Source organism: Nomascus leucogenys, chromosome 13 (assembly GCF_006542625.1).
Source record: "Nomascus leucogenys isolate Asia chromosome 13, Asia_NLE_v1, whole genome shotgun sequence".
Classification (NCBI taxonomy): domain Eukaryota; kingdom Metazoa; phylum Chordata; class Mammalia; order Primates; family Hylobatidae; genus Nomascus; species Nomascus leucogenys.
The window spans coordinates 73,960,351-73,973,309 of record NC_044393.1 but is presented as its reverse complement, the minus strand read 5'-3'; the positions used below and the strand labels follow the sequence as shown (position 1 = coordinate 73,973,309).

The 12,959-nt window shown below is 33.1% G+C and overlaps 1 protein-coding gene across 8 annotated transcripts in view; it reads left to right on the top strand.

Annotated features, from left to right (window-relative positions):
- The window catches only part of POT1 (protection of telomeres 1), a 107,215-nt gene that overhangs the window by 36,461 nt on the left and 57,795 nt on the right, over positions 1-12,959 (top strand). For all 8 annotated transcript variants that reach the window (XM_003261278.2, XM_030826235.1, XM_030826230.1 and 5 more), the window contains one exon: positions 1,083-1,197. Coding sequence is in view for 6 of the 8 variants with exons in the window: in XM_030826230.1 (XP_030682090.1) it covers positions 1,083-1,197 (115 nt within the window). In the remaining 2 variants the exon portion in view is untranslated. The remainder of the gene's footprint in view (positions 1-1,082; positions 1,198-12,959) is intronic.

Below are 12,959 nucleotides of genomic sequence, written 5' to 3'. Positions count from 1 at the left end.
CTTCTCAATAAGTTTTCATTTCTTATCTACTATACTGTAAGCCCAAGAATTTAGGCATTGTTAGTTTTAATTCTTTGGGGTAGGGTTTCATTATTAGCATTTTAAATCTTTTTATACCATTTATGACTCAAAACCTGGCTTGAGTTATGAGTCAAAATTTAGGCCTACGGAAAATCTCTATAATAGCATGGGGGTAAGGGGAAGAGAGAAATTGTACCACAAGTTTCAAAGTGATATTAGTTATAAAATAGAACCAAAATCTCTTAAATTGCATTTTTTAGAATTTGCTCTCTGTTAACAATTTGTTTTATTGTCCCCCAGCTACAGTTTCTTGACCAAATAAGCTAGGGGTATACTAACTTAAAGATAGCTAGGATGATTTAATTACTAAAAGATTCCTTGAGAGTGTCCTTAAAAAAAAAAGTTTTCTAAACTTACAAGAGATGTAACTTGTATTGTTAAGACTAGTAGTCTAGTTGCCTTTTCAGGGCTTCTAAAAATATCTCATTATGCCTAGTCATTTACCTTTAATAAAACTCTCTTTTCTTAGACCTTTTACATTGACGATGTACATATTTAAAAAAAGTATTTCTTGTTTTGTGTTATTGCTTCAGTTTTGACATGTATTGCTGTTTTTCACTACAGATGCTCCTTCATTTACAATGAAGTTACATCCAGTATACCCATCATAAGTCAAAAATTTCATAAATACAAAATGCATTAAATTGCCTAATAGACCCATTCTAAAGTCAGAAGATTATAAGTTGAACCATCATAAGTCAGGGACTATATGTATATACTGTTTGCTATGTTTTTATTGAAGAAGTATAATGTTTTAATTAGATTATAGGTTATGCCTTTATGAGCTAGTGTACAAATTGTACCATTTATAAACAAAGTTCTAAGGAAAACTAGTTGGATAAGCTAAGCTGTGTGCATTGCCTTATTTCAGGTTATAACTTCTTTTAGACACTTAAAAGGATAAAATACAGTTACATGGATTTGCTGCTAATATGATTAAAACATGATTCTACAATGTAAATACTTTCTATAAATGTATTCACTGTCTTCTCTTTCTTTAGGTTCCAGCAACAAATTATATATATACACCCCTGAATCAACTTAAGGGTGGTACAATTGTCAATGTCTATGGTGTTGTGAAGTTCTTTAAGCCCCCATATCTAAGCAAAGGAACTGGTAGGTATTAAAACTGGTGGAGTGTTTTGGAGTAGAAATGCATTATTGATTTAGGAACATAGTTCCATCAGTACCCTAAGTCCTAGAATAGAAGCTCAGTTCTGACCTGTAATTGCCAAACAACACTGATGCATATTCTTTGGCTAGTTTAATTTGTAAAATAAACATGATCTTTAGATTCTAGAGTCTAGTTAAAGACAGTAAGGATTAAGAATGAAGCAAAGGATGCCAACCAGCAACGTGAAACCATATGAAAATATAAAATTCACTGGAAAAGGTAAATATATAAATAAGTGCAGAATACTGCAATTCTGTAACATTGATGCATAAATCACGTTTAATTCTGGTATAGAAGTTGAAAGGCAAATATATAAAAGGTATAACTATAGAAATATGTTAATGGATACATAGTATAAAAAGATGCAAATTATGATACCAGTAACGTGAAGTGTGGTGGGGGGTATAAGTAAAAGTGTAGAGTTTTTGTATGCAATTAAAGTTAAATTGTCAGGTTAAAGTAGAGTGCTATAAATATAAGGTACTTTCTGTAAACTCCATGGTAACCACAAAGAAAATACCTATAAAAGAAACACAAAAGAAAATGAGAAGGGAATCAAACCATGTCATTACAAAAAAATGAAACACAAAGGAAGATAGCAAGAGAAGAAAATAGGGAATTGAGTGTCACAAGACAAATAGAAAACAATGAATTAAATGGCAATCGTAAGACCTTCCTAATGAATAACTACTATTATTATAAATGAATTAAATTCCCAAATAAAAAATCATAGAGTGGTTGAGTGCATTAAAAAAATGAGATACAACTATATGCTGTCTACAAAAACTCACTTTAGATTTAAGGACACACATAGGCTAAATGAAAGTGAAGGAATGGAGAAAAGTATTTCTTGCAAATGGTAACCAAAAGAGGAGAAGTGGCCATACATACATCAGACAAAAGAGACTTTAAGTCAAAAACTGTCACAACAGGCAGTTTTTAGATATCATATAATGATAAAAGGGTTAATTCACCAAGAAAATATAACAATTATGTATGCTGCTAACATCAGAGTGATTAATCTATGAAGCAGACATTTCAGAAGTGAAGGGAGAAATAGACTGCAACACAATTATAGTAGGAGGTTTCATTTCACCACTTCCAATAATGGGAGAGACCATCCAGACAGAGATCAATAAGGAAACGGAAAACTTGAACAACACTGTAGACCAAATGGACCTAGCAGACATGTACAGAATATTCTACCCAGCTAGAGCAGAGTATACATTTTTCTCAAGTGCACATGGAACATTCTCCAGTATAGATAACTCGTTAGGTCACAAAACAAGTGAATAAATTTAAGATAGCAAGTATCTTTTCTGACTTCAATAAAATCAAACTAGAAATCAATAGCAGTAGGAAAATTGTCAAATTTAGAAATGTGTGGATATTAAACAATACACTTCTTGAACAATTAAGGAATCTCCATGCTGTTTTTTATAGTGGTTGTACTAGTTTACATTAAAAAATGTATGCACCTTGATGATAAATACAGTATTGCTAAAAAATGCTACGGATAAGTTGAGCCTTCAGTGAGTTATCATCGTTTTGCTGGTGGAGATGATTGATTGGTCAGGATGGTGTTTTCTGAAGACTGGTGTGGCTGTGACAGTTTATTAAAATAAGACAATACTGAAGTTTCTCATATCAGTTGAGTCTTCCTTTTACAAAAGATTTCTTTGTAACATGAGATGCTGTTTGATAGCATTTTATTCACAGTAGAACTTCTTTAAAAATTTTAGTCCTTGTCAATCCTGCTGCTGCATTATCAACTAAGTTTATGGAATATTCTAAGTCTTTTGTTGTCATATCAAAAATATTCATAACACCTTTACCAGGTGTTATGGTAAAATCTTAAGATTACTTCTTAAGAAACTACTTTCTTCCCTCATCCATAAGAAGCAACTCTTCATCTGTTGAAGTTTTATTATGAGATTGCACCAATTCAGTCACACCTTCAGGCTCCATTTATAATTCTAGTTTTCTTACTGTTTCCACCACATCTGCAGTGACTTAACTCCACCAAAGTCTTGAACCCCTCAAAGTCATCTGTGAGGGTTGGAATTAACTTTTTCCAAACCCCTGTTGATGTTGAATTTTGACCTCACATGAATCATGCATGTTCTTGATGTCATCTAGAATAAATACTTTCCAGGTTTTTAATTTACTTTGCCCCAGTCCATCAGAAGGATTGCTATCTGTGGTGGGTATAGCCTTATAAAAGGTATTTTTTTAAATAAAGACACTTAAAAGTAAAAATTATTACTTGATTTGTGGGCTGCAGAATGGATATTGTATTAGCAGGCATGGAAATAACATTGATCTTGAACATCTCCATCAGAGCTCTTGTGTGACTAGGTGCACTGTCAATGAGCAGTAATATTTTGAAAAGAATCTTTTTTGCTGAGCAGTACGTCTCAACATTGGGCTTAAAGTATTCAGAAAGCCATGCTGTGAGCAATGTCATCCAGGCTTTGTTGTTTCATTAAAGAGCACAGGCAGAGTTGGTTTTGCCTAATTTTGAAAGGCCCTAGGATTTTGAGAATAAGTGAGTATTGGCTTCAACTGAAAGTCATCAACTGCATTAGACTCTCACAAAAGAGTGAACCTCTTTTTTGAAGCTTTGAAGGCAGGCATTGACTTCTCCATAGTTGTGAAGGTCCTAGATGGCACCTTGTTCCAAGAGAAGACTGTTTTGTTTACATTGAAAATGTGTTGGTTTGTGTAGCCACCTTCGCTGATGATCTTAGTTAGGTCTTCTGATAACTTGCTCCAGGTTCTTCATCAGCACTTGCTACTTGCTGCTTCACCTTGTACTTTATGTTATGAAGATGGCTTCTTTTCTGAAATGCCATGAACCAATGTGATAGCTTCAGATTTATCTTCTCTAGCCTTCCCACCTCTCTTGGCCTTTAAAGAATTGAAGAGAGTTAGGGCCTCATTCTACTTTAGGCTTTGGCTTAAGGGAATGTTGTACTGGTTTGATCATCTATGCAGACGACTAAAATTTTCTCTGTATCAGCCATAAGGCTCTTTGACTTTCTTCTCATTCATGTGTTCACTAAAGTAGCACCTTTAATTTCCTTCAGGAGCTTTTTCTTTGTATTCACAACTTGGCTAACTGGGCACAAGTGTCCTAGCTTTCAGTGTATCTCAGCTTTGGATATATGCCTTCCTAAGCTTCATCATTTGTAACTTTTGATTTAAAGTGAGAGACATGTGACTCTCACTTGAACACTTACAGGCCATTATAGGGTTATCAAATCGTCTAATTTCAATATCGTTGTGTTTCAGAGAATAAGGAGCCTCAGGAGAGGGAGAGAGGGGAATGACAGGTTGATGGGGGAGTTAGAATACACATATTTATTGGTTAAGTACACTGTCTTATATGGGTGTGATTTGTGCTACCCCAAAACAATTATAATAGTAATGCCAAAGATCACTTATCACACATCACCATAACAGATACAATGAAAATGGGAAAGTCTGAAGTATTGTGAAGATTACCAAAATGTAACATAGACACACATACTGTTGCAAAAATGGTGACAGTAGACTTGCTCAATGCAGAGTTGCCACAAACCTTTAATTTATAAAATTGCAGTATTACAAAGTACAATAAAGTATAATTACATGAGTTATGCCTTTATTAACATGGCCATACTACTCAGTCATCTGAGATTCAATGTATTCCCTATCAAAATCCAAGTCGCATTTTTTATAGAAAAATAAAAATCAATCTTCAAATTCATATGGAAACACAAAGGACCCTGAATAGCCAAAAGAATCCTGAGAAAGATCAAACCTGGAGGCTTCTCTCTTTCTAATTTCAAAATATGTTAAAAAGTAACAGTATTGAGACAGTATGGTACTGCCATGAAGCCAGACATACTGATTAATGGAATTGAATAGAGCGCCTAGAAATAAGCCCACACGTTTATTATGGTCAACTGATTTTCGACAAGGGTGCAAGAATATATAATGGGGAAAGTAGTCTCTTCACCAAATGGGGTTGGGGAAACTGTATATCCACATGCAAAGAATGAAATTGGATCCTTAGATCATACATAAAAAATCAACTCAACGTGGATTAAAGACTTAAGAGTATGACCTGAAACTGAATGTTCTAGAATAAAACATAGGGGAAAGCTTTCCTGGCATTGGCCCTGGCCATGATTTTATATAAATATATACATATATATGAACTGATACAGAGATGTATATATATTTGGATAGTTTTAAAAGTAAAGTAAAAATATATAACCTATTAATTGCTATATGATAACATAAGGTTTTAACAAACAAGTAAATGAAAGCATCAAAAGCCATGAATTTCAGTTTATTGTGAGGTAATAAAGTGAACAGAAACACACACTTTACCTGTGTTTAATTTAGTTTTACTAAATTTAACAGTGTTTATTGTATTTAATCTATTCTAAAACACCATTATTTGTAAAAGGCTTTATCATTTTATATATCATTAAGAAGGGAAAAATGCTAATTAAACTATGCTTAACTGTCAATTTTAAGATAGAGCCGTATTTCAAAGATGTTAAATAGTGAAACATGGATGTTGTTGATGAAATGTAGACTTTATCTTCTGCATGCCAGGAGTTGTGATCATGTTGCAAACACAAAGATGTTCTCATTGACTTCATATTACAAAACCATTTTTAAAATAAAGATACATATATACAAATTTTATTGTTGAGGAATGAACTAGGATTCTACTCTTTGGTCAGGTGGATGGGGGAAAATCTTTTTCTTGTGGTCAGCATATTTTATTAATACATAATGTGAAAAAACTAGTCTGTGTGTAAATGAACATTGTGAAGACTATTAAATACAGAGATAAGTTTTAAATAGACCTCATACTAAGCCTGAAGACTGCAAAGAATGTTTTGTGGAAAATCCTTTTAATACCTGTTGTTTTAGAGGAAAGAGGAACATTAACGTTGAAGTAGAGAAATTTGTGCTTAAAGACCTATTTTTCAAATATTCTCATTTCAACTTATTCCCAGAGTCTTCATTTCCCTACCCCGTCATACTGTTCAACATAAACTCACATACTTTTTCCTTAGTAGTTTCCTCTCCCAATCAATTTTCTTCAAATCTTACATGTGCCGCCCCTTCTGGGAGTTAGCCATAAAGATGTAATCACTATGATCCTCTTCAAATTTGAAGTTTTACGTGGTTGAATTTAATTGGCCCACCAAACTTAGGAATAAGCTACATTGTTGCTAATAATGTCTATCTATAGAAGATAATAATTTAAAAAGTTTTTTTAACAAATTGATCTGCAAATACATCATTTTAAAAAACGACTTAAAATATGATAGTATAGACTGAAATGATAGCTCTGTTAAAACATTGATGACAACATTAATTTTCAGTTGTTATTAGAAAAATCATGTTTTCTCATGATAATGTTATTAAATCTTGCATATAAAATGAAAGCCATGGGGAACAAGGATATGTATTATATTTGCATATGTATCTTATATCTCTATCAGATATGTTTACTTCAATCACTGCAATCCCCTAGTAAAAAATTCATGGCTAATAATGAGCCATCTGTTATTACCAAGATAATATATTTGTTTCTTCTAAGATACTAAATTAAAATGAATGTCATCAATTTTATCTGAACCTGGTCGTTGAAGCTTTTAAATAAATCTTAAGACATAGCAAGATGTCTTGACTACTAGCCAGACAATACAGTTTTAAAACTATCTCTAATAACTTTAGTTACAGTTATATTAGACAAATAGCACTGATATTTGTGTTCAAGAAAAGATCACCTTCATTAGTATTATAACAGAGAAGTATAAGAATAGATGTACAGGAACAGTCCACAGCTGTGCCTTTTAAAATATTACCTAAAGCAGCATTTTTTCACAAATACAGGGCTACAATCTAAATAACATCCAGATGTATATAACTAGTTATGTGGTGGAAAATTACCTTTATGCAATTCAAATTTAGGTAGATGGAAAAAGTGTATTCTATTATATATCATTAGCTAGAATTTTTCGTGAAAATTCATCTTATAAATGTTAAATTCAATGTGATAGAAGCAATTAGCAATTTGGCATCTTTACTCCTTGACAGAAATTTTTCTTGAAAACTTTGCTCTTACCCTGAATAAAGATTACATATGACCTGTAGCATGCTATCTTATTTCTGGTAGAAATGCTTCTATTCCTAAGTTTAAATTCACCTTTGGAGTAAAGTTTTAATTTTTGCATAGAGTCTATCAGAACTATCAGAGTTAAAAGAACATATAATGCTATAGATACTAACATTCCTATTCAGTTTTGGTAAGATTAATGATGAAAACTGAGAAAGAATTCCTCAAGTATTATAGAATCGACATATATTGAAATGTGCTTTTATCATCAAAATCTATTTTATATTATTTTATTTATTTATTTTTATTTGTTTATTTATTTTTGAGACAGAGTCTTGCTCTGTCACCCAGGCTGGAGTGCGTGGCATGATCTCGGCTCACTGCAAGCTCCGCCTCCTGGGTTCATGCCATTCTCCTGCCTCAGTCTCCTGAGTAGCTGGGACTACAGGCATCAGCCACCACGCCTGGCTAATTTTTTGTATTTTCAGTAGACACAGGGTTTCACTGTGTTAGCCAGGATGGTCTCGATCTCCTGACCTCGTGATCTGCCCGCCTTGGCCTCCCAAAGTGCTGGGATTACAGGCTTGAGCCACCACGCCCGGCCTATTTTTTAAGAGAGACAGGGTCTTACTCTGTTGACTAGGCTGCAGTGCACTGCCGAGATCATAGCTCACCTCAGCCTCAACTCCTGGGCTCAAGCAATCCTCCCACCTCAGCCTCCCTAGTAGCTGAAACTAGCAGCATGTGCCACCGTGTCCAACTAATTTAAAAACTTTTTTTTTTTTGTAGAGATGGAGGTCTCGCATTGTTGCCCAGGCTGGCCTGAAACTCCTGGTCTCAAGCAATCCTTCTGCCTCAGCCTCCCAAAGTGCTGGGATTACCGGTGTGAGCCATCATACCAAGCCCAAAATTGATTTTGATAATGACTCATCAGTGATACATACTGTGCTTCTTTCATATAGGAAAACAAAGTCATTGCCTTCTTTAAGGCTAGAGATTTTATAGCAATAATTTTCTCTGAAAGCCTTACATATACTTTTGCTTTGGGAGCTGGCTAGATAGTATTAGGTATGCAGTTTTTGCCATGGACACATACCATTCATCATATCATCTTAGATAACACATATAAGGGAATTTAATTTTAGCTGTGTTTCAGTTTTTTAGAAATAGCTATATTTTAAACTTGAGACACATTTACTTTGTTTTTATTATCTGCTCTTACAAAATAAATGTATTCAGACCATAAAACATTTCCAGACTTGTTAATAGTGTATAGCTCATCCTTGCTTGATCAATATCATAATTCCTACTCACAATGTGAGCAAATAGGAAAAATAGAGGGAACCTTGTTTGTGCTTAATCTCCTAATATTTGAATTTAGAGGAAGGGAGAGGCAAAGTTTTTATTGTTAGCCTCTCCTTTTTGTTCTTTCCTCAGATTTTGAGTCCCTTTTTTATTCGCTAGAGATCTCTCATCCTTTTTGTGCCACATAATGTGGTACATCACCTGTGGGCTCACCACCTTACCTCAGGAATGGTCTGTGTTCCAAAATTATTTGTTTCTCTTACCCTAACTCCCATTAAAACTCATTTTAGAAAAGTAGTTTGTTTAGCAGTCTTGGATGTTACAGTGTTTCTAGAAGCAGATCTTTGTCTCTTCCTGTTCACTGCCTTACAAGGACACCTTCTGTTTTAGCTACTTACTGAGCAGTATAATCAAATTTCTCAGAGTAGCATCCAAAACATTGGATTCTGAGAGCCTCTGTCAGTTTTGTTTGCTTTTAGATTTTGGGATAGGATGCTAGGATATGGGGCCCTAACATTTTTTTCTTTTCCTCTTCTATAAAAACATCCCAGCTAACTCTAGAATGCTGTTTTTTGTTATGTAATATTGATTATTTTCACATCTGAGAAGGACATGTCATGTACACGTAGTGTCATGTAGCATAATTGTTTTAATATTTTGGTTTTGTATTAGTAACACTGGTTGCATATTAAATGAATATATATTTTGCCTTTTAATTTTTTAAAGTATAACAATGTACTTCCACATATCCGGAATTGACATAGTTGAAAATGTCAGCTATGTATTATTGATACACATATTGATATTAATGTATTAATTACTGAGTAATTAATCACTCATTGTTACTTCATAAGACCTAGGAGCCTTCTGATTTATCAAAGAGAGATTAAAGAATCTAGTATGATGTAAAATTATATGTAATAATTATTTAATCTATTTTTTAATTTTTTTAAATTGAAAATGCACCTTTGGCATTTTAAAACAAGCCTTTTGCAGTCATACACATGTGATGACAAGTTATAGAACCTATCCTAGAAAAATATACAACATACACGTATACAGACTTATCTATGGTTCATGCTTCTCCCACTTTGAACTCCATGTTGTGAACTCATGACCTGTGATATGTTCATATTCACTTACCTGAATATTTAGATAATATTAAAACCGTAAGGATGCCCTCTTCATTTAATGCATGGCACATAAAATAAATAAATATATAGTTTTGTATTTTGGTTTACTCATTTGTTTGTTCAACAAACTGATTATTTATTTTCTATATGCCAGATAACATGACATGGGAAATTCAAAACTATATGTGTCATTGTTTCTGACAAGGGATTAAGTTTTGTGAAGACAGATAAATTAATGAATAATTACAATACAATTACTATAACTACTAGTTATATAAAATTTTTTTAGTCTTTCCCCAAGTGGTAAAACTCTACTTTTCTGTTTTTTGTCTATGTAAGACAGAATCTTCATTTGTGAAGGATACCATGCTTTTTGAGTATATATTTTCAGATTGAATGATGACTTACCTATTATAATGAATGGAGTTGGTGGATCAGACAGACACTGAGTTTTCCATTTATCAGGAGCCAAAAAAAAAAATATTATGGTATGTCTAGGTGAGTGAGGGGAGACTCTTCCCAGGTGCTTAACTGCCTTTCAGAAATGGACTCATTCAGGTCATGGCGGGTTATCACTTACCTCTTTAAAGATTTGGGTAGTTGAGACAAGCCTCCCCTCTTCAGCTTACTCATACTATTTTCCAGCTATTCTATCAATTTTCATCTAAAGAATGGAGATGGAGAAAAGACACTTTCCTCTCCCTATCACTTCACTTTGTATTTATTTTTTGCTCTTTCTCCTTTTCAGGAATGACTTTTTTGATGAGACTTCAGGCCTCCATCTGACTTTTATGAGACTAGCACTAGCTTTTTGTCTTTCACGACTTTTTCCCAAATTATTAGCATACTAATTTAGAGAATTATCCCTGTCTTCATTAGTTTACAATTTGAATTGTTTTAATGAATCGTAAAATTTAGTACTGTTTTTTAATTCTTAAAACTTGTGGTACAGTCTTTTATTCATTCAGTTAAAAGACTTTTTCTCTAGTCTTATGTGTAGTGTAAAACATAGAAGTAAAACTCCACCAGAATAACATTTATGAACGCATGCAATGTCTAACATCTATCTAATCTGTGTCACTGTATATATCATAATATTTATTATATCATAACATATATTCTTCTTTCTTTCATCTTCCATGCTGTCATGCTCTTGCAGTAGAATAAAAGCACAAGGGGAAATTATGTAAGCTCACACCAGAAAAATAAAGAGTGCTCTTATTTTTGTATTGTACAGTAAGTTTCCTTGTAAAAGAAGTAAGATGACAGCACATAATGTAGCTTGATTCAGTGCTTTGCCTTCATAAGTATTACTTGAATGTTTTAATGATATACTTTTCTACCAATGGAATAGTGTTGCTCAAATACTGATAGGTTTGAAAACAGCAGTGTTTTAGTAGATAAAAAGGAGATGAAGCAACTTTCATGGAGGAACTTTTTGTGGATTGTATAATTTATGCATGCATGCTTCTTTGATGAAAAACCTTGCTTAGATGAACTACCAGCTTTCCCTTACAATAAAACTCCAAGGCAATTTACACTTAATTATACTGAGTAAATTCGGTGAATTGCTCAAGATTGCAAAATAGAGAATTTATCATTTGTTATCTTTTCCAGATTTATATCAAGCTATGTGAATTATTACCAAAGTGTTAAACTAGTTAAATATGAAGTATTACCGAAGCATTAAAGACAATACTTTATCAATGGATTAAAGATATACATTATAAGTACTGTGTACTATTTATTTAAAGTACGAATGCTGATTTATTAAAGGATTTTCTACTCTTTCCACTTTCCCTGTTAATGTTAGCTAACAAGAAGATAGACTTAAATTACCTTTAGCTTTGTACCTTTGTTTGGGAAAGAGCGAAAAATAAGGCATGGGGAAAATATTTTATTTGTGAAGTCATTATTGAAGGATATTTTTGCATGTGTATTTGGTAAAACACTTCACTTCCTTGGAGCAGTTAAATAAGACATATTTTAGCAGTTTGCATTGTTACTATTTGTTAAAGCAAGTAGTGCGATTCCCTTCATGTCATGAATCTAATGCTAATTGAGGGAACCTGAAAGCTGTTTAACATTTCTTTTAGCGTGCTATTTTTTTCTTATTGTTCTTGAGAGATTATTGAATAGATTTTTTAAGTGCCACTTGTTCTCTTAACCTGAATTTTGTTTCTTTTTACAAATATGTACTTATTTAAATTAAAAATAAAGTACAGTCATGTGCCACGTAACATTTTGATCAACAACGGACTGCATGCATGACAGTGGTCTCATAAGATTATAATGGAGCATATATAGAAACCTGATATGTGGCACTTAATATTGGCATAACAGATCAGTTAAGGGAAATGACTGATGTTCGGTAATGATGCTGGGACATTGTGTTTTTTTCATATGAAAATATATATATAAATTTAAAAATAAACTTCTGGGCTTGTGTAAATACACTCTGTGATCGCACAACAATGAAATCGCCTAACTACACATCTCTCAGAAGATATCCCCATCATTAAGCAATACATGACTGTATATTGAAACAGTATTTTATTTTGAAACTGCTCATCATTTTATAGATGACCTTAGGAGATTCTAAGAACATGCTAACGTGTAGTTATGTCATTTTGGAGAGCTTGCATTGTAGCAAGTAGATGATATTGTGGAAGTATTGCTACTGTAAGTATATCTGAGCCTACAATTCAGTAATTTAATAGAATTGTGTGTGTGTGTAGCCAAGGCTGCTGCTCTCTTGGACTCAGTCAAGTTCCTCTGTAAAATTGTTTAGGTTTTTGCAGTACTTTTATTTGAGAAAGGAGAGTCTTTTTCTAACTTGCACAAAGATTCTGCAAAAGCAAGAGGTGGCCTTGTAAAGATCTCGATAGTGGGTCTACAATAGTGTTTCTCAAAGTGTTACCTGGAGTCTTTTGCAGTCTGTTAGGTCATCTTTTGGAAGGTTGACATTTTCATAGAAAAATCAAAATGTGAAACAATTTTCAGTATTTTAAAATTTAGATTAAATCTAAATTTTTACAAAAATCTCAATAGTTTTCTGTAGTCATTACATTCTTCAATATTATGTAAGTGCTACAGGGACTGAGCTTTGTCAGTTCATCTTGGCTAACATTAAACT